The sequence below is a fragment of the Scyliorhinus torazame genome, chromosome 4 (assembly GCF_047496885.1).
Source record: "Scyliorhinus torazame isolate Kashiwa2021f chromosome 4, sScyTor2.1, whole genome shotgun sequence".
Lineage (NCBI taxonomy): Eukaryota > Metazoa > Chordata > Chondrichthyes > Carcharhiniformes > Scyliorhinidae > Scyliorhinus > Scyliorhinus torazame.
The window spans coordinates 131,439,355-131,460,568 of NC_092710.1; the positions used below are offsets into that span (position 1 = coordinate 131,439,355).

General features: G+C 46.9%; 1 protein-coding gene across 2 annotated transcripts in view; it reads left to right on the plus strand.

Annotated features, from left to right (window-relative positions):
* Window positions 1-1,439: 1,439 nt before the first annotated feature.
* The window catches only part of mcph1 (microcephalin 1), a 609,760-nt gene continuing 589,985 nt past the window's right edge, over window positions 1,440-21,214 (plus strand). For both annotated transcript variants that reach the window (XM_072498602.1, XM_072498603.1), the window contains exons 1-3: window positions 1,440-1,531; window positions 14,797-14,893; window positions 16,306-16,397. In XM_072498602.1, the coding sequence (XP_072354703.1) occupies window positions 14,836-14,893; window positions 16,306-16,397 (150 nt within the window). In that variant the 5' untranslated portion in view covers window positions 1,440-1,531; window positions 14,797-14,835. The remainder of the gene's footprint in view (window positions 1,532-14,796; window positions 14,894-16,305; window positions 16,398-21,214) is intronic.

A 21,214-nucleotide genomic window follows, 5' to 3' on the forward strand; every position in this document is an offset into this window, starting at 1 on the left:
CCACATTCCCAAATACACATACTCACTCAGGCTGTGTCTCAGTCAGGATGTGCCCTCTCTCAACTGCTCGTGCACAAATCTTACCGGTTAAGGCAGGGAGTTGGCTGGAGTATTGAGCTCCAAAATGGCACTGCTGATGTAAAATCTGAGGGATACCATTATCTACTGGCTCTATATATTCACTGTACATACACTAACACCTGCACCGATATTACAGATGTGACTGTGCACCGTGGAAGCCATCTTGGCACTTTAAGAACATGGGTAAAGCCAAAAAAGGGGCATTAATGAGTTCTCACCCAAAATCTTCTTATAAATCCCCTGCTTGGGTAGCCCTGCCATGCACTGGGAGACCATTTCATGAAATTACTCTGGGAGAAACATTAAGAAGTCTTACAACACCAGGTGAAAGTCCAACAGGTTTATTTGGAATCACTAGCTTTCGGATCACAGCTCCTTCATCAGATTCCAAATAAACCTGTTGGACTTTAATCTGGTGCTGTCAGGCTTCTTACTGTGCCCACCCCAATCCAACACATTCATCTCCACATCATGGGAGAAACATGACAAAGAGAAATGAACAAACATAAAGGTAGAAGAGCTGAACAGAAGAGATACATATATAGATACATAGAATTAACAGTGGCCATTCAGCCCATCGAGTCTGCACCGGCTCTTGGAAACAGCACCTTATCCAAGCCCACATCTCCACCCTATCCCCATAACCCAGTAACCCCACAACACCCAAGGGCAATTTTGGACACTAAGGGCAATTTATCATGGCCAATCCACCTAACCCGCACATCTTTGGACTGTGTGAGGAAACCGGAGCACCCGGAGGAAACCCATGTACACACGGGGAGAACGTGCAGATTCCGCAAAGTGACTCAAGCCAGGAATCGAACCTGAGACCCTGGAGCTGTGAAGCAATTGTGCTAACCACTATGCTACCGTGTTGAGAGGGGAAATACGAATGCAGGAGGGTGGCAAAGAAATCGAAAAATTGAGACAAAATGAGACAGCAGCTAAAAGTGTGATCTTATTCTCATGGAGACCATGCAGGCCACCTCCGAACCAACAATATAATGAAAATCTTGTTCATGAGAAACACCTGACTGCATTCCTAACATTTTAGATTTTCCTTTGACTGACTCAGTGAGCATTGCCACAGGACACCTGCCAGCAGGATTAAGACTGATCCCAGCCGGTGCCCCTTTGATGATGATTCACAATACCCACTCAAAAGAAAAGGGAAAGCCGTCATTCGGTGCGCATGTGTGAGATTGAAGGGCTGCCAAAGCAACACTGAGGTTGGAGTGGAAGGCCCCGCCCCCAAACCAGGCCCCGCCCCGATGCCGGCCCCCACCGCGCGTGTCCGCCTTGCCCGCCCTCCCCCGCACCAACGCCCCTGTTTCTCCGGCCCCGCCCGCCGGTCAGTCATTGACAGTTGGCAGCGCCTTCCTTTCCCGGCGAGCCTCGCGGCGCGCACCCTTCTCCCGCCATGTTTAAATTTCATTGGCAGCAGGGACAGGTTAGTTGTGCGCGCGGGGGGGCGGTCGGCACTTTGATCGTTTTAATCGGCGGCGACGAGGGAAAAAAATTGCTAATCGTTTTGACCGGGTTATAACGAGCCGAGGCTTCATTGAAGTGGCACGGCCGCACTTGGACATTTGTCCGGGCGGGGGGTTTACTTTGCTTGTCTTTGTGCGGCGCCGAGCGGCTGGTCAAAGCCGTGTAACGGCTGAGGCCGAGCCCTGGGTCCGGTTACAGTGGATGGAGCTCTCATCAAAAAGAAAATAATGCGGATGCTGCAAATGTGTATTAGAAAGAGAAGGTGCTGGAGATGCCGGGTGGGGGTCTGGCAGCATTGAGCGACCGCTTCAGGGAGTGGTGGATATTTTAGGGTTGTACAGGTGACTGAACACTAGCCCAGCCCCAGTAGCCCCCTCCACCAAAGTACTGTTTTGATATCCCTTTACAGAAAGACATGTGCAGAGGCAGTGCTAAGTGCAGAAAGTGAAAGGTGCTTTTCCCTGCAGCTTTTCCTAACTCCTTTCATCAATTGCAACTCGACAAACTACGACAGTTAAGTTTTGAGAAGCAGACTGAAACGTCTGATTGCGGGCTAAATCAAAACAATCATTTTCGGATTTACCCTTTCCCCCCAAATGTTCCCTTCATTTGCCATCCATTATTCTAAAGATTCTCAGTCGAAATGCATCCTTTTTTTAAAAAGAGGGGCTTTTGCAGATGTTATGGAAAAGGATTTGAGAAGTGTGCTGCATTTCCCCTTTGGTTCTTTTAATGGATGTGGGTGCCGTTGGCTCCGTGAGCATTTATTGCCCATCTTTGATTGAAGGAGGCAAGCTGCTGCCTATGTGGTGTCGGTAAACCCACAGTGACAGGAAGGGAGTTCTAGCATTTGAACCCAGTGACAGTGAAGTAACAGCAATATATCATAGAATTTACAGTGTAGTAGGAGGCCATTCAGCCCACCGAGTCTGCACCGGTCCTTGGAAAGAGCACCCCACCTAAGCCCACGCCTCCTTCCTATCCCTGTAACCCCACTTAACCTTTTTTGGACACAAGACAATTTAGCATAGCCAATCCATCTAACCTGCACATCTTTGAGTGTGGGAGGAAATCGGTGCACCCGGAGGAAACCCACGCAGACACTGGGAGAACGTACAGACTACGCACAGACAGTGACCCAAGCTGGGAATCGAACCTGGGACCCTGGAGCTGTGAAGCAACTTTGCTTGCTACCGTGTTGCCCCCAAGCATTGGGGAACCTATAATTCCAAGACAGTACGGTGTGTGGCTGGTGTGAATCCTTTAGTGGTGGTGTCCCCGTACTTCTGTTGTCCTTGTCCTTTCAGCTGGTGGTGGTTGTGAGGTTTTTAATTAATACAACCAATTGTGTTCTTTGGTAGCTGGACTCTTCCAGGAATACCCTGTTCACACTTTATAATTCTTGTACCTGTGACAAAGGCCTTTATTCATCACAATTGTTTAGTGTCTTCAATAAATAATAAAGAAAATATATTAAATTAAAAGATGTTCACCTAATTTGTGGCTTGACCATGACTCTGGAATTAAGACTTAACTATCATATGTGCTTGCTGGGCTGGACAGGAATTGAGATTTGCTACAACACAAAATCAGCTGCTGCTGACTGGAAAGGCATGTATACTGATGGCTGAAGTTCAGGCTGAGTATTAAGTGCGCAGCCATTCTTGACGTCTTTCCATTCAACAGCAGGAGTTCGTGTTCCTGAAATAATATCCTGACATTGAAAAAGGCGGAACACAGGAGGACTTGCCAAGTGATATCTGACATTAGGCAAGCAGAAAGACGACCAAAGCTGAAGACTGACAAGGCAGTATGGTCATGGTCTTCAGAGACTCTGCAAATTTATCAATCAGGTCTTCAATCAGGTCTCCCCTCAGCCTCCATCCTTCCAACGAAAACAAACTGAGTTTATTCAGCATCTCTTCATAGCTAAAACTCCAGACCATGCAACATCCTGGTAAACCTTCTTTGCACTCTCTCCAAAGCATCTGCATCATAGAACAGAGAACGATACAGTGCCGTACAGGCCCTTCGGCCCACAATGTTGCACCGAAACAAAAGCCATCTAACCTACACTATGCCATTATCATCCATATGTTTATCCAATAAACTCTTAAATGCCCTCAATGTTGGCGAGTTCACTACTGTTGCAGGTAGGGCATTCCACGGCCTCACTACTCTTTGCGTAAAGAACCTACCTCTGACCTCTGTCCTATATCTATTACCCCTCAGTTTAAAGCTATGTCCCCTCGTGCCAGCCATTTCCATCCGCGGGAGAAGGCTCTCACTGTCCACCCTAACTAACCCCCTGATCATTTTGTATGCCTCTATTAAGTCTCTTCTTAACCTTCTTCTCTCCAACGAAAACAACCTCAAGTCCATCAGCCTTTCCTCATAAGATTTTCCTTCCATACCAGGCAACATCCTGGTAAATCTCCTCTGCACCCGCTCCAAAGCCTCCACGTCCTTCCTATAATGCGGTGACCAGAACTGTACGCAATACTCCAAATGCGGCCGTACCAGAGTTCTGTACAGCTGCAACATGACCTCCTGACTCCGGAACTCAATCCCTCTACCAATAAAGGCCAACACTCCATAGGCCTTCTTCACAACCCTATCAACCTGGGTGGCAACTTTCAGGGATCTATGTACATGGACACCTAGATCCCTCTGCTCATCCACACTTCCAAGAACTTTACCATTAGCCAAATATTCCGCATTCCTGTTATTCCTTCCAAAGTGAATCACCTCACACTTCTCGACATTAAACTCCATTTGCCACCTCTCAGCCCAGCTCTGCAGCTTATCTATATCCCTCTGTAACCTGCTACATCCTTCCACACTATCGACAACACCACCAACTTTAGTATCGTCTGCAAATTTACTCACCCACCCTGCTGCGCCTTCCTCTAGGTCATTGATAAAAATGACAAACAGCAACGGCCCCAGAACAGATCCTTGTGGTACGCCATTTGTAACTGAACTCCATTCTGAACATTTCCCATCAACCACCACCCTCTGTCTTCTTTCAACTAGCCAATTTCTGATCCACATCTCTAAATCACCCTCAATCCCCAGCCTCCGTATTTTCTGCAATAGCCTACCGTGGGGAACCTTATCAAACGCTTTACTGAAATCCATATACACCACATCAACTGCTCTACCCTCGTCTACCTGTTCAGTCACCTTCTCAAAGAACTCGATAAGGTTTGTGAGGCATGACCTACCCTTCACAAAGCCATGCTGACTATCCCTGATCATATTATTCCTATCTAGATGATTATAAATCTTGCCTCTTATAATCCCCTCCAAGACTTTACCCACTACAGACGTGAGGCTCACCGGTCTATAGTTGCCGGGGTTGTCTCTGCTCCCCTTTTTGAACAAAGGGACCACATTTGTTATCCTCCAGTCCTCTGGCACTATTCCTGTAGCCAATGATGACATAAAAATCAAAGCCAAAGGTCCAGCAATCTCTTCCCTGGCCTCCCAAAGAATCCTAGGATAAATCCCATCAGGCCCCGGGGTCTTATCTATTTTCAGCCTGTCCAGAATTGCCAACACCTCTTCCCTACGTACCTCAATGCCATCTATTCTAATAGCCTGGGTCTCAGCATTCTCCTCCACAACATTATCTTTTTCCTGAGTGAATACTGACGAAAAATATTCATTTAGTATCTCGCCTATCTCTTCAGACTCCACACACAACTTCCCATCCCTGTCCTTGACTGGTCCTACTCTTACCCTAGTCATTCGCTTATTCCTGACATACCGAGAGAAAGCTTTTGGGTTTTCCTTGATCCTACCTGCCAAATACTTCTCATGTCCCCTCCTTGCTCGTCTTAGCTCTCTCTTTAGATCCTTCCTCGCTACCTTGTAACTATCCATCGCCCCAACTGAAACTTCACACCTCATCTTCACATAGGCCTCCTTCTTCCTCTTAACAAGAGATTCCACTTCTTTGGTAAACCACGGTTCCCTCGCTCTACGCCTTCCTCCCTGCCTGACCGGTACATACTTATCAAGAACACGCAGTAGCTGATCCTTGAACAAGCTCCACTTATCCAGTGTGCCCAACACTTGCAGCCTACTTCTCCACCCTACCCCCCTCCCCAAGTCACGTCTAATGGCATCATAATTGCCCTTCCCCCAGCTATAACTCTTGCCCTGCGGTGTATACTTATCCCTTTCCATCATTAACGTAAACGTCACCCGAATTGTGGTCACTGTCCCCAAAGTGCTCTCCTACCTCCAAATCCAACACCTGGCCTGGTTCATTACCCAAAACCAAATCCAACGTGGCCTCGCCTCTTGTTGGCCTGTCAACATATTGTGTCAGGAAACCCTCCTGCACACACTGTACAAAAAACGACCCATCTAATGTACTCGAACTATATCTTTTCCAGTCAATATTTGGAAAGTTAAAGTCTCCCATAATAACTACCCTGTTACTTTCGCTCTTCTCCAGGATCATCCTCGCCATCCCTTTCTCTACATCCCTAGAACTATTTGGAGGCCTATAGAAAACTCCCGACAGGGTGACCTCTCCTTTCCTGTTTCTAACCTCAGCCCATACTACCTCGGAAGATGAGTCCCCATCTAGCATCCTCTCCGCCACCGTAATTCTGCTCTTGACTAGCATCCTTCTGGTAGTGTGTCGACCAGAAATGCACATAATGTTCCAAATGTGGGCTAACTAAAGTTTTATACAACTGTAAGATGACCTGTCAACTCTTGTACTCAATGCTGTGGCCGATGAAGGCAAGCATGCTGTATGCGTTCTTGACCACCTTATCCACCTGCATTGCCACTTTCATGGAACTATGGACCTGAACACCCAGACCCCTCTGTATATCAAGACTACTAAGGGTTCTGCCATTTACTGTATAATTCACACCTGTATTAGACCTTTCAAAATGCATCACCTCTCATTTGTCTGGATTGATCTCCACCTGCCATTTCTCTGACCAACTCGCCAATCTATCTGTATTCTGCTGTATTCCCCTTCACTATCTGCAATTCCCATCTAAATGTCATCTGCAAACTTGCTAATCAGACCATCTACATTTTCCTCCAGATCATTTATATATATATATTACAAACAACAGTGGTCCGAGCACTGGAACACCACTAGTTACAGATCTCCATTCTGGAAAAAATTCACTTCCACTGCTGCTATTCTGAATTCTGTTGCCAAGCCAGTTCTTTATCCATCTAACTAACTAATCCTCATTCATGCCATCGCTAACTCTAAACTTGATTTCTCCACTTCGGCAGATCTTTCAGATATTACCCTCCATAAACTTGAGTTCCTCCAAAGACCTGTAGTGTTTGTTCTTCTGCTGTCTTCATCATTATCTGTGCTAAGTCCTCGATTACCACTATGCTCACTGACCTATACTGGTTCCTGGTTAAGCAACATCTCAATTTTAAAACCTTTGTTCTCATTTTCAAACACCCCCCCAATGTCTTCACCGTTCCCTATCTCTGTAATCTCCTCCACCCTCTCAATCCTCTGAGATATCCACACTCATGTAATTCTGGCCTCTTGAGTATCCCCAATTTTAATTGCTCTCCCATTGGTGGCTGTATCTAGTCAATGGACTTTTGGCTAGGCCACCGAACCCCCTGCGGTGGGCCCTGCCATAATGGGGCCAGAAAATCCTGGCCTAAATGTCTAGCTTAATTTCATCATTCTTGCCGTTGAGTCAATACATTTTGAGCAGTTTTCATTTGTAACAAAATATCGTTTTTTTTTTGAGTGTAAAATCTTTAAGAAGAAATATGGCAAAATAAAATCATCCTGCTCCAGTCAACTGTTGTTTACTACTTTCCAAGGAGAAACATTTGCCTCGTTTTTGTTTTATATTGGACAGAATAGTTCTTAATGCGGACCGACAATATTGTTTGAAAGAACCATGTTAGCGGAAAACAAAACTTGATTACTGTAGTTTTCAAAAATTCTTACTATTAACCCTGTTTTAATGCCTTGAATTTAATTGCTTGGGACAGTTTAAATTTATTTGTAATCGTTGTATTTTTTATGCTGGAAATTATGCCGCTGATAGTTGATCATTGCTGATAGTTCTAATTTACATAACATACGTAGAATGATAAAAGGTTTTGTGGACGCCACATACAAGTTCAGCCATCACTTCCGGTTGCGGCTATGCGGAGCTAAGCCTCACGATTCGGCAGCTACTGCTATCACGGACTTTCGGGCTCGTTAGAGGAGCCCCAACGGAACTTTTTTCGAAGACAACCCGTGGGGAAGGGAAGAGAGATGTCCCCCTTCAACTTTTATGGACCGGACCAGAAGTGAAACGGCCAAAACGGCATTGGAGCAGCGGGAGAAGCGAGGGAAAAACCCAAAATGGCGGCGGCCGGGGACAAAGCGGAGTGCGGGCCGGAGCTGCATGAGTTCATCAAGCACTGCTTCGAGGAGCTGCGGGAGGAGATGCTGGCGCCTATACTGTCGGCAATTGAAGGACATGGGATGACCCAGAAGGCCCACGAGGTAAAGATCCAGGATGTACAGAAAAGAGTCCGTGAGAATAAGGACGAGATCTTGGGCCTGGCGGTGAGAGTGTAGCAGCACGAGGCGCTACACAAGAGTTGGGAGGGAAGACTCGAAGACCTAGAGAACAGGTCGAGGAGAAAGAACCTGCGGATCCTGGGTCAGCCTGAAGGAGTGGAGGGGGCCGATGCCGGGGCATACGCGAGCACGATGCTCGGGGCGATGATGGGTGCGGAGGCCCCTTCGAGATCGCTGGAACTGGACGGGGCACAGCGGGTGCTGGCGAGGAGGCCCAAGGCAAATGAGCCGCCAAGGGCGATGGTGGTGAGATTTCACCGGTTCACGGACAGAGAGAGGGTCCTGAAATGGACTAAGAAGGAGCGGAGCAGTAAGTGGAACAATGCAGAGATCCGAATATACCCGGACTGGAGTACTGAGGTTGCAAAGCGGAGAGCGGGTTTCAACCGGGCCAAAGCGGTGTTGCACCGGAAAGGAGTGAGATTTGGAATGCTGCAGCCAGCGCGACTGTGGGTCACATACAAGGACCAACACTATTATTTCGAAACGCCTGAAGAGGCGTGGACCTTCATACAAACCGAAAAGTTGGACTCAAACTGAGGGTTTGTGAGGGTGGGGGGGGGATGTTTGATATGTGATGGTTGTTGCATATAGGGGGTCAATCACACGCAGGAAATGTTACATGTGCTGGGGGAGAGAGACAAGGCCGCGACAGGAGCTGCGCCAGAGGGGGCGGGGTAGGCTTTGGAAAGCGCGGGGTTTTTCCCCGCGCAAGGGAAGAAAGGCGGGAAGGGGAATGGAGGAACGCATACTGATTGGGACACTCCCACACGGGGAGGTCAATGGGACGGCGGGGGAAGCCGGGGTCAGCTGACTTACGGGAGTGATATGGGGAGCAAAAAAGCTAGACGGGTCTAGCGGGGGTTGGGAAGGGGGGGAAAAGGGTTGCTGCTGCACTGGCCGAAAGGGAATGGGACACAGAAGTGGTGGTCGGGGCGGGGGTCCCCCGGCTGGGGGACTGGAGGGTGAGGGTGGCGCGGACACGGGACTGGCCTAGAAAAGGAGATGGCTAGTTGGGGGGGGGGGGGGGTGAGAGCCCCTCCAATCCAGCTGATAACGTGGAACGTGAGGGGCCTGAACCTCGGTGAAGAGGGCCCGTGTGTTTGCGCACTTAAAGGGACTGAAGGCAGACGTGGTCATGCTCCAAGAGACACGTCTGAAGGTGGCAGACCAGGTCAGGTTAAGAAAGGGATTGGTAGGACAGGTATTCCATTCGGGACTGGACGCAAAGAATAGAGGGGTGGCAATATTATTGGTGGGGAAGCGGGTGTCATTTGAGGCCAAGACTATCGTAGTGGATAATGGAGGGCGATATGTGATGGTGAGCAGTAGGTTGCAGGGGACGTGGGTGGTGTTGGTAAATGTATACGCCCCGAACTGGGATGATGCTGGATTCATGAAGCGCATGTTGGGGCGCATTCCGGACCTGGAGGTAGGAGGCCTGATAATGGGTGGGGACTTCAATACAGTGTTGGACCTAGCACTGGACCGCTCCAGATCAAGGACTGGAAAGAGGCCGGCGGCGGCCAAGGTGCTTCGGGGGTTTATGGATCAGATGGGGGGAGTGGACCCATGGAGGTTTGCAAGGCCGCAGGCCAGGGAATTTTCTTTTTTCTCCCATGTGCACAAAGCCTACTCCCGGATAGATTTTTTTTGTTCAGGGCAGGGCGCTCATCCCGAGGGTGGAGGGGACGGAGTATTCGGCCATAACCGTTTCGGATCACGCCCCGCACTGGGTGGAACTGGAGCTGGGAGAGGAGAGGGACCAACGCCCGCTGTGGCAACTGGATGTGGGACTGCTGGCAGATGAGGTGGTGTGTGGGAAGGTGAGGGGGTGCATCGAAATGTACTTGGGGGCCAACGACAACGGGGAGGTGCGGGTGGGGGTGGTATGGGAGGCGTTGAAGGCGGTGATCAGGGGAGAGCTAATCTCCATCAGGGTTCATAGGGAGAAGACAAAGGGCATGGAAAGGGAGAGGTTAGTGGGGGAGATTTTAAGAGTGGACAGGAGATACGCAGAGGCCCCGGAGGAGAGATTACTTGGGTAAAGACGACGGCTCCAGGCGGAGTTTGACCTGTTGACCACAGGGAAGGCAGAGGCACAGTTGAGGAAGGCGCAGGGGGCGACCTGCGAGTCTGGGGAAAAGGATAGTCGGATGCTGGCACGCCAGCTCCGTAAGAGGATGGCAGCGAGGGAAATAGGGGGAGTCAAATATGGAAGGGGAGCCACGGGTCGGAGTGCGACGAAAATAAACAAGTTATTCAAGGCCTTCTATGAAGAGCTGTACAAATCCCAGACCCCAGCGGGGGAAGAGGGGATGAGACGATTCCTAGACCAACTGAGATTCCCGAGGGTGGAGGAGCAAGAGGTGGCTGGTTTGGGGGCACCAATTGGGTTTGAGGAGCTGAGCAAGGGTTTGGGGAGCATGCAGGCGGGGAAGGCCCCGGAACTGAATGGGGTCCCGCTGGAGTTCTACAGGAAGTACGTAGACCTGTTGGCCCCGCTACTAGTGAGGACCTTTAATGAGGCAAGAGAGGAGGGGACCCTGCCCCCCACAATGTCGGAAGCGACGATTTCTTTAATCCTACAGCGGGACAAGGACCCACTGCAATGTGGATCATACAGGCCGATCTCGCTCCTCAATGTGGATGCTAAGTTGCTGTCAAAAGTGCTGGCCACGAGGATCGAGGACTGTGTCCCGGGGGTGATCCACGAGGACCAGACGGGATTTGTAAAGGGCAGGCAACTGTTTGTGTTTCAGTGCCTGCCCATCGTGATCACCAAGGCCTTTTTTAAGAGAGTAGGTAGGAGTATTATGGGGTTTGTGTGGGCGAATAGGACCCCGAGGGTAAGGAGAGGGTTCCTGGAACGCCGTAGGGACCGAGGAGGGTTGGCGCTGCCAAACCTAGGGAGCTACTACTGGCCAGCAAATGTGGCGATGATCCGCAAGTGGGTGATGGAGGGTGAGGGGGCGGCATGGAAGAGGATGGAGATGGCGGCTTGTAAAGGAACGAGCCTGGGGGCGTTGGTGATGGCACCGCTGCCGCTCTCGCCGACAAGGTACACCACGAGCTCGGTGGTGGCGGCAACGCTAAGGATCTGGGGCCAGTGGAGACGGCACAGGGGTGCAATGGGAGCCTCGGTGTGGTCCCCGATCAGGGGTAACCACCGGTTTGTCCCGGGGAGGATGGACGGGGGGTTTCAGAGTTGGCATCGGGCGGGGATTAGAAGAATGGGGGGCCTGTTCATTGACGGGACGTTTGCGAGCCTAGGGGCACTGGAGGAGAAGTTTGAGATACCCCCGGGAAATGCTTTTAGATATATGCAGGTGAGGGCATTTGTGAGGTGACAGGTGAGGGAATTCCCGTTGCTCCCGGCACAAGAAATTCAAGACAGGTTGATCTCGGGTGTATGGGTCGGGGAGGGCAAGGTGTCGGCAATATACCAGGAGATTAAAGAAGAGGGGGAAGCGCTGGTAGAGGAGCTGAAGGGTAAATTGGAGGAGGAGCTGGGGGAGGAGATTGAGGAAGGTCTGTGGGCTGATGCCCTAGGTAGGGTTAATTCCTCCTCCTCGTGTGCCAGGCTCAGCCTGATACAATTTAAGGTGGTTCACAGAGTGCACTTGACGGGGGCAAGGTTGAGTAGGTTCTTTGGGGTAGAGGACAGATGTGGAAGGTGCTCAGGGAGCCCGGTGAACCATGTCCATATGTTTTGGTCATGACCTGCACTGGAGGGGTTCTGGAGAGGAGTGGCGGGAGCAATATCTCAGGTGGTGAAAGTCCAGGTCAAGCCAAGCTGGGGCTAGCAATATTTGGAGTAGTGGACGAGCCGGGAGTGCAGGAGGCGAAAGAGGCCGGCATTCTGGCCTTTGCGTCCCCAGTAGCCCGGCGAAGGATCTTGCTAATGTGGAAGGAGGCGAAGCCCCCCAGCGTGGAGGCCTGGATAAACGACATGGCTGGGTTCATAAAGCTGGAGAGGATTAAGTTTGCCTTGAGAGGGTCTGCGCAGGGGTTCTACAGGCGGTGGCAACCGTTCCTAGACTATCTCACGGAGCATTAGAGGAAGGTCGGTCAGCAGCAGCAACCTAGGTGGGGGGGGGGGGGGGGGGGGGAATGCGGGCTTGCCTCGGAGGGTGGATGAGCAAGAGATAACATGAAGGATTGGGGAAACTGGCACGTGCGGGAGAGAGCCAGTGTACAAAGCTATGTATCATATCATTTTACCATGTATATATCTTGCTCTGTGCGATTTCTTGTTATTTTGTTACAGGGGGGGGGTTATTGTTTGTAAGGGTGAAAAATTGTGTTAAAAAACTTTAATAAATATATATTTTTTAAAAATACAAGTTCAGTCATGCCCAGTGGTCTATAATTTTACGTTAACCTCAAAATGAAGTTCTATTGTCTTGCTAAAGTTTGTATCAAATGTCCTATTATGTTATACTCCTGCTTCATTGAGGGTCAGAAGTTAATGTATAGCCACCTTTTCCAAAATGTAGCTTGGAGGATAGATGAACTCTAAGTGCTCCCTCTGCACATGATACAAAAAATACTGTATTTGAAATTTTAGTGTGTGATTTCAGATGAATCTTTTCTTCTGTGCGCATCAAAAATTAGGATTGCTGTTTATTATCATCTGAGTGATATGTTTGGTACCCAAATTAGTTAATCCCATAAACCCTAGTCTGAAAGATACGATAGTTATGAAAACTAGACCTGTTTGTAACAAGATTACAATGCAATCCTGTGTGAAATGCAGCTGAACTCTTTATTTGGCAGTAATGACCAACCTAAGACTGGACCGCATAAGTAGCCTGCCTTCATCTCAGTGGGCCACACAATTTAAATCAGTAATGTGCACTCTTCATAGTCCCATGAATAAGATTAAATGTAATGAATAGATGCTCGAAATTTCATAAGTTATGGAAAATGCTTAATCATTCGTATATTATTAGAACTGTCACCAACTTCGAATGGTAAAAACAAAATAAATATTTACACTTGTATATTATTGTCATTTCTGGTTGTATCTATCCTCCACAAGCTTTCTTAGATTAGGACTTTGCAATTCACCTTTAAGTCCATTGTTTCATACATTTGATGCAGGGCATGCCGATTGAACCATAGCAGTATTTTGATTGGATGCCAAGGGAGCGTCCGGTTCTAACTATCATTGTGTGCAATCAACATGCACTTCACATGCCCTTGCTTTTTGTTTGTATTTAGTCATGTAGGGGCAAAAAAAAACTATGGACAGAAACCAGCAGAATCTGGCAGTCCTGTGCTTGGGCACTGGTCACAAAATGTCTCACAGGCTGCACTCGGAATCCTGGCTACCTACCACTGCACTGGGGCGTCTACGATGAAGTCAGCTAGGATTGCATTAATGAGCGCTACTTTATTTTGCAGCCTCTATTGTGAAATAATTAATCATATCTCAAATTGTATTGATAACTGCAGTAAAAGTAAAGGCATGTAGCATTAATTAACAGCACCAATATTTAATGGTGACAATAGTTTAATTATTACATTGTATCAGTGGTGGTGTATTTGTTTAGTAACAATATTATGTTGCACATTCTCCCCGTGCCTGCGTGCGTTTCACCTCTACAACCCAAAAATGTGCAGGTTAGGTGGATTGGTCACACTAAATTGCCCCTTAATTGGAAAAATATAATTGGATACTCTAAATTTGTTTTAAAAAGTAAATATTCACAGGATTACAAGATTATTGTTGCCTTGCGCAATTTAGCAAATTTATGTCATTATTTTGCATACCATTGGTAAGTTTCAGGGTCTAAACTGGGATGCTCTGTTTCACCTTGGCCACACCTGTTGACAAGGTTTCCTTCAGCTCATCGCCTTTGGTTGTTGTCTTTCCTCCTAACCTGGGCTGTGTATTGTAAATTTCTGGCTGTTACTGCATACATTCACTCAATACTTGAATCTGAAGCTCTTAAATTATCTGTTGCAATGCACTTTACATTCTTTTATTTCTGTTTGGATTCAACACCTAGGGCGTCATTCTCCGCCGGCGGGAGTCTCCGTTCTGCCGGCGCTCGGGGGTTTCCCGACGGCGTGGGGGTGCCCCACAATGGGAAACCCCATTGATCGGCCGGTGTTACGGAGACTCCCGCCGGCCGGTCGGCGCAGAAATGTGGCGGGGCGGGTAGGAGAATTTCGCCCCTAATCTCTCAAAGTTTCTAACTTTCAACAATGAATTATGATCTGGTCCTCCATCTTTGTTCAGTGTTGTCTGGGGTGTAGTTTGTTGCACTCCTGATTCATTTTGCTCCTTTCTGTTTAAGATCTGTTTTACTTAGGTGCCGTCCTTGTAAAACTATTTTATGACTTGAATATGATTTCTTATTGTCATCACATGCTTTCCAGTCTTTCACTTTTTTCAGTTGAGAGGACAATAAACATATTCCCTTGAGTTATTTACGATATTTGTTCTATCGCTTTCCTCTTTTCAGCTTTATAAAGGCTAGTGTTTCTTTCATAGTTCTGAATAAGAATTTCTATTAATGTATCTTCAGATGTTGAGGGCTGTGCTATGTATTTCTGCATTTTAAAGAAATATGTTGCGATGCAATTCCAAAATTATATTTTTTAATATCATTATGCAGCTAATCTTTGAGGCAATCTCCTGACTGGGACAAAGAAACATGGCACAGACTCCTGGCAGAATGGCCAGTGACTGCAGCAAACAAACTATTCTCCAAGGTATTGAAGAAGCACATAGGTTGTCCAATTTTGAAGCTAATGACCTGTTTCAAAAATACTTTCATTGTTCCAAAGTTAATTCAAGATGATATTTAGACTGAGCTTTATCTTTTAAAGATTGCAACATAATTGTTGCCTTGTTTGCTTTACAAATCAACTAATAAACATTTATACAAATCACATATAAAAGATGGAGTATATATAGCAGTTGGACACATGCTTTCCCAAAAGTAAAAAAACATGCTGGGCCTCAATGTGGATGATATTTTGAGTCTGGAAATGACAATTTTAATATTTTGTAATCTGTAAAGGTTGCATATTGTTCAGCAAAGAATTATGGAAATATTTTTATTAAGATCAAAACAATAGTTGTACATGGATTGAAACAAAATCATTCAAACTGCGGAAGTTACTAAATCACCTGCGTTGTAAATTTTGCAGATGAGATTGATCTTTTTTGATTTTCTGTATTGGAGGCTATTCTCCTTGAATTGCCTCTATCGCTTGACCAAACCTTTGGTCACCTGTCCAGGTGTCTCCTTATTGGGTGGCTAAGTGTCAAATCCTGTTGGACAACATGCCTGTGAAGAGTTTTGGTATATTTTACAAAGTTAAAGCTGCAACATAGATGCAATTAATTGCACAGGGAAGGAGATTTAAGAGTGGTAAATGTAGGAGTGCTCCACAGTGCATCTGTTGAAAATCAATTTTCCTTTCCATTTTTTGACTGGATTTTATTAAAAATGAGTGAAATCTTTACACATAAACATAGGCTTTGGGGGAGCCTTACATATTACCTCCATTTTTTTCCTGCTCCTGTTTTTCTAGAAATGCATGTACCATGTGTGATTATACCTCATGAGTGGCTTCATTCACTTACTACATACAAACATTTCAAGTCGTTCTGAAAGCTGGTACAAGGTGCCAATCATTCCCTAAAGAGTGTTTCTTGGTGCACTGGATTCCCAATATGAACCCAGTTAGTTGGGTTGATGGACAGAGAGTTCTAAGTTGCTATATTTATAATTTTTACTGTCTGTGACATGACAGAGCTCCAGTCAGTTTAACATATTTGTATTACTGCAGCATTGTAAAAGGTGATGAACTTCTGAACATGTGTAACTCCAGTGGGATGTATTCGAGTGGAAGGATAGAGGGGGGGACAGGACTGACCTTTATTGAGGTTTGATTAGGTGAAAACATTAAATATTTCAAATAATCCAGACTTGCAGAGTTCTAAGTTCTTTAAGGTTTAATTGTCTTTTTACCTAATTGTGTTTTTAGTAATGCAGTATTTTCCCTCTCAATTTTCATTAATTTTCAAACAAACTTGGAAGTCCTTGAATTTTAAACTTTAGTTTGATAATGGTATGAGATATTATAATTACTAATTGAATGCTACTTTTCTGCAGGTGTTGTGGCATTTGTGGAGGTGTGGTCCTCAAATAAAACTGAAAACTATTCAAAACCATTCATAGACCATTTACTCAACATGGGTGCCACAGTGAGTATTGTTTTCTACAGATATGTTTTAACATATTCAATATTGTTCATGCAAGGTTGCAAAGCTGCATGTGAAATTTGAAAATGGCATCTTTTTGTCACTTAGAAATCAGTAGATTTTGGATTGGAAAGATTACTTTTTATTATTTTGAGTTAATTATTTGCGAAGTCTCATTTGTGACATTCATGCTGGACTTCTCAAACCATTCACGAGGAAGTTTTGTTAGATTATATGTTATCAACTCTTTCCAATCCAGTTCAGAAGGTTTTTAGATGGCTGATAAATCCAGTGAATGGTCTGCAGACTTTGCCACATGTGGGACAGGCAGGTGGTACTTGGGGTTGGGTAGATGAGGTGTTTGGAGATTTGCGTGCTTCCTCCGACATCTTCAATTCTCGATAAAATCTCCAGATTTGTTCGGTGACTTCTATTTTGGTTGGTCACAAGGTGGGCACGGGTGTTTGATCTCTTCAGGGCGCTTTGAAGATATCCCTAAAACATTTCTGTATTCTTAAGCTCAACAACTGAAGTTGGAACTATTTTGCTTTTGGATTGAAAGCACCATAGGCTGAACAGCTTCCCATTTGTTCCTGTGTGAGATAGGTCTCCTCCTGTGACCGAGTTATAAGTAGAACAGTTGGTTCAAGAGCCTGGTATCAAGCATACAAATGACATGCCCTGCCTAGCGGAGCTAGTTTTGAATGATTAGTGCCTTGATACTGGTCATATTGACTTGGGAGAGGACTGTTGTTAGACCATCTTTCTTGTCACTGGGTTTGGAGGATTTTGTAAAGGCATTGCTGATGGTACTTCTGTAGAATCCATAGAATGCCTACAGTGCAGAAGGAGGCCATTCAGTCCAACGAGTCTGCACTGACCCTTTGAAAGACCACACTACCTAGGTCTACTTCCCCACACTATCCCCATAACTCTGCACATTGATCATGGCCAATTCACCTAACCTGCACACCGTTGGACTGTGGGAGGAAACCAGACAATCTGGAGGAAACCAATGCAGTCACGGGGAGAATGTGAAAACTCCACACAGACAGTCGCGGGGTTTCCTGCTGCTGTGAGGCAGCAGTGCTAACCATAACTGTGCCACCATGCTACCGTTCTGTAGTACTTTGAGGTGCCAGATGTCGGTTGCCCAAGTCTCTGAGGACTTCGAGAGCATGGGAATCACTGCTGTCTGGTAAACCATAACCTTAGTCTTGGGTTTGAGATCTTGTCTCTCAAATAGTCAATTTCCTCAGTCGGCAGTAGGGTGAGCTGGCAATGGTGAATTTTGTTGTCTACAGTTCCAGGATCTTAGTCAAAAGGGAGGGTATTGTTCTGGTGGGACTGGTGTTCGTTTTTAGGTGTTTAGTGAATGACCCATTTTCTCATATGGTTTGGAGGAAACATAGAAACTAGGATTAGGCCATTCGGCACTTTGATCCTGCTCCGCAAAACATTCTTATCATGGCTGATCATCCAACTCAGTAACTCGTTCCTGCTTTCCCACCATATCCTTTCATCCCTTTAGCCCCAAGAGCTATATCTAACTCCTTGAAAACAAGTTTTGACATCAACTGCTATCTGAGGTAGAGAAATCCGCAGGCTGACCACTCTCTGTGTGAAGAAATTTCTCCTCATCTCAGCTCTAAATGGTCTACCACATATATTCAGACTGATAAAGTATACACCAGAATTATTCAGAAAATAGTTTACCATGAGATTAAAGGGACACTGATAATTGTATATGGTAAGGGATGTGTACTGGAGAATAGTGGGAACAGAAATGTTTCTGACTGGAGAGAATTATACATGTGGCGGTGCCCACGGGATCGGTATTGGGACCGTTGCTCTTCTGAATCCATATCTGTATCTAAATGGCCTAGACTTGGATGCAGATGGAGAGATTGGAGAAGTTGGGATAGGTTTTCTTGGGACAGGCAAAATTAAGGGGAGACCTAAAATTATGAAGGGGTCTGATAGTAGTGAGAAGCATTTCTTTTGCAAGTGGGTTGGTAATCAGAGGTCATAAGTTGGTAAAAGAATGAAGGGAATTAGGAAAATCTATTTTTCCTACAAATCAGTGTTAAGATTTGCACAGTAGCATTGTGGATAGCACAATTGCTTCACAGCTCCAGGGTCCCAGGTTCGATTCCGGCTTGGGTCACTGTCTGTGCGGAGTCTGCACATCCTCCCCGTGTGTGCGTGGGTTTCCTCCGGGTGCTCCGGTTTCCTCCCACAGTCCAAAGATGTGCAGGTTAGGTGGATTGGCCATGATAAATTGCCCTTAGTGTCCAAAATTGCCCTTAGTGTTGGGTGGGGTTACTGGGTTATGGGGATAGGGTGGAGGTGTTGACCTTGGGTAGGGTGCTCTTTCCAAGAGCCGGTGCAGACTCGATGGGCTGAATGGCCTCCTTCAGCACTGTAAATTCTATGATAATCTAAGATCTGGAATGCCCTCTCTGGTTGCTGGAAGTAGATTCCACAGAAACTATCATTTTTTTAATAAACATTTTATTGAGGTATTTATGATTTTATAACAATAACAAGAAACAGTGTACATGCAAATATAAACATAGTGCAAAGGCCGTCTTCCTCCCTCACAGGCCCCACCTTTCTTACACACTAATCTAAACTAAACTAGACCCTAAACCCCCCTCTCTCTGCTGACAGTTAATTTTCCCTGAAGAAGTCGCCGAACGGCTGCCACCTTCAGAAGGACCCTAACATTGACCCTCGCATGGCGAACTTGATTTTCTCCAGACAGAGAAAGCCAGCCATGTCAGTTAGCCAGGTCTCTGAGTTCTGGGGCTTTGAGTCCCTCCAAACTAATAGCATCCGCCTCCGGGCTACCAGGGAGGCAAAGGCCAGAACGTCTGCCTCTTTCTCCTCCTGGTTTACCAGACCTTCCGACACTCCGAAAATCACCACCTCTGGACTCGGTGCAACCCTTGTTTTTAACACCTTGGACATGACATCAGCAAACCCCCGCCAGAATCCTCTAAGCTCCGGGCATGCCCAGAACATATAAACATGGTTCGCTGGTCCTCCCGCACACCTTGCGCACCTGTCTTGTATCCCAAAGAACCTGCTCATCTGGGCCACTGTCACGTGTGCCCGGTGAATGATATTAAACTATATCAGGCTGATCCTGGCACATGTTGTGGATGTGTTGACTGCACTCAACGCACCTGCCCAGGGACCATCCTCTACCTCTCCTCCGAACTTCTCTTCCCATTTGTGTTTCAACGCTTCGGTCTGCATTTCCTCTGACCCCATGAGTTCTTTTTAAATGTCCAGAAACCCTCCCTTCTCCCACCCATATTCTGGAAACTACCCTGTCCTGTATCCCCCTTGGCGGTAGGAGCGGGAAGGTTGAGACCTGCCTGCGTAGGAAATCTCGCGCCTGCAGGTATCTAAACTCATTCCCACCCGTCAATTCAAATTTCTTCTCTAACTCCTTCAGGCTGGGAAAGCTCCCCTCTATAAACAGATCTACCATCCTCTCAATCCCTGCTCTTTACCATCTCCAAAACCCTGCATTCAGCCTCCCTGGGGCAAACCGATGATTATTGCAGATTGGTGACCAACCCAATGCTCCCTCTACTCCCACATGTTTCCTCCATTGCCCCCAGACTCAGGGCTGCCACCATCATGGGGCTGGTGGAGTACCTTGCTGGCGGTAACAGCAGAGGCGCCATTACCAATGCCCCCAAACCCGTGCCCTTGAATGATGCCGCCTCTACTCGCTCCCACATCGACTCCCCCCCACTACGCACTTCCTAATCATGGCTATATTTGCCATCCAATAATAATTACTAATGCTCGGCAGCACCAGCATCCCCTTTTTTACTCGCGGTGTCTTACCCGCCCATACAAAGCCAGAGATCATCTTATTAACCCCTTTAAAAAAGGCCCGTGGAATAAAGATGGGGAGGCACTGAAACACAAACAGGAATCTCGGGAGGTGCGGCATTTTCACTGTCTGTACCATCCCAGACAGTGATAGCGGGAGCATATCCCACTTTCGGAAGTCTTCCTTCATTTGGTCTACTAGTCGGGTCAAATTTAACTTATGTAGCCGTTCCCATTCCTGTGCCACCTGGATGCCTAGGTACTGAAAGTTTCCCCCTACCACTCTAAACGGCAGTTCTCCCAGTTGCCTCTCCTGCCCCTTGCCTGGATGGCGAACATTTCACTTTTCCCCATGTTCAATTTATAAACCGAAAACCAGCCAAATTCCCCCAGAATCCTCATAATTTCTCCCATCCCTTCTAGTGGTCAGAAATATATAGCAGCAGGTCACCTGCGTATAGCGAGACTCTGTCCCTGTTCTCTCTCCACCCCCCCCCCCCCCCCGCCCCGAACCAGCCCCTTGAGGCTCTCAGCGCAATTGCCAGTGGCTCTATGGATTGGATTGGATTGGATTTGTTTATTGTCACATGTACCGAGGTACAGTGAAAAGTATTTTTCTGCGAGCAGCTCAACAGATCATTAAGTACATGAGAAGAAAGGGAATAAAAGAAAATACATAATAGGGCAACACAACACATACAATGTAACTACATAAGCACTGGCATCGGATGAAGCATACAGGGTGTAGTGTTAATGAGGTCAGTCCATAAGAGGGTTATTTAGGAGTCTGGTGACAGTGGGGAGGAAGCTGTTTTTGCCGGTGTTCGTGCGTGTTCTCAGACTTCTGTATCTCCTGCCTGATGGAAGAAGTTGGAAGAGTGAGTAAGCCGGGTGGGAGGGATCTTTGATTATGCTGCTCGCTTTCCCCAGGCAGCGGGAGGTGTAGATGGAGTCAATGGATGGGA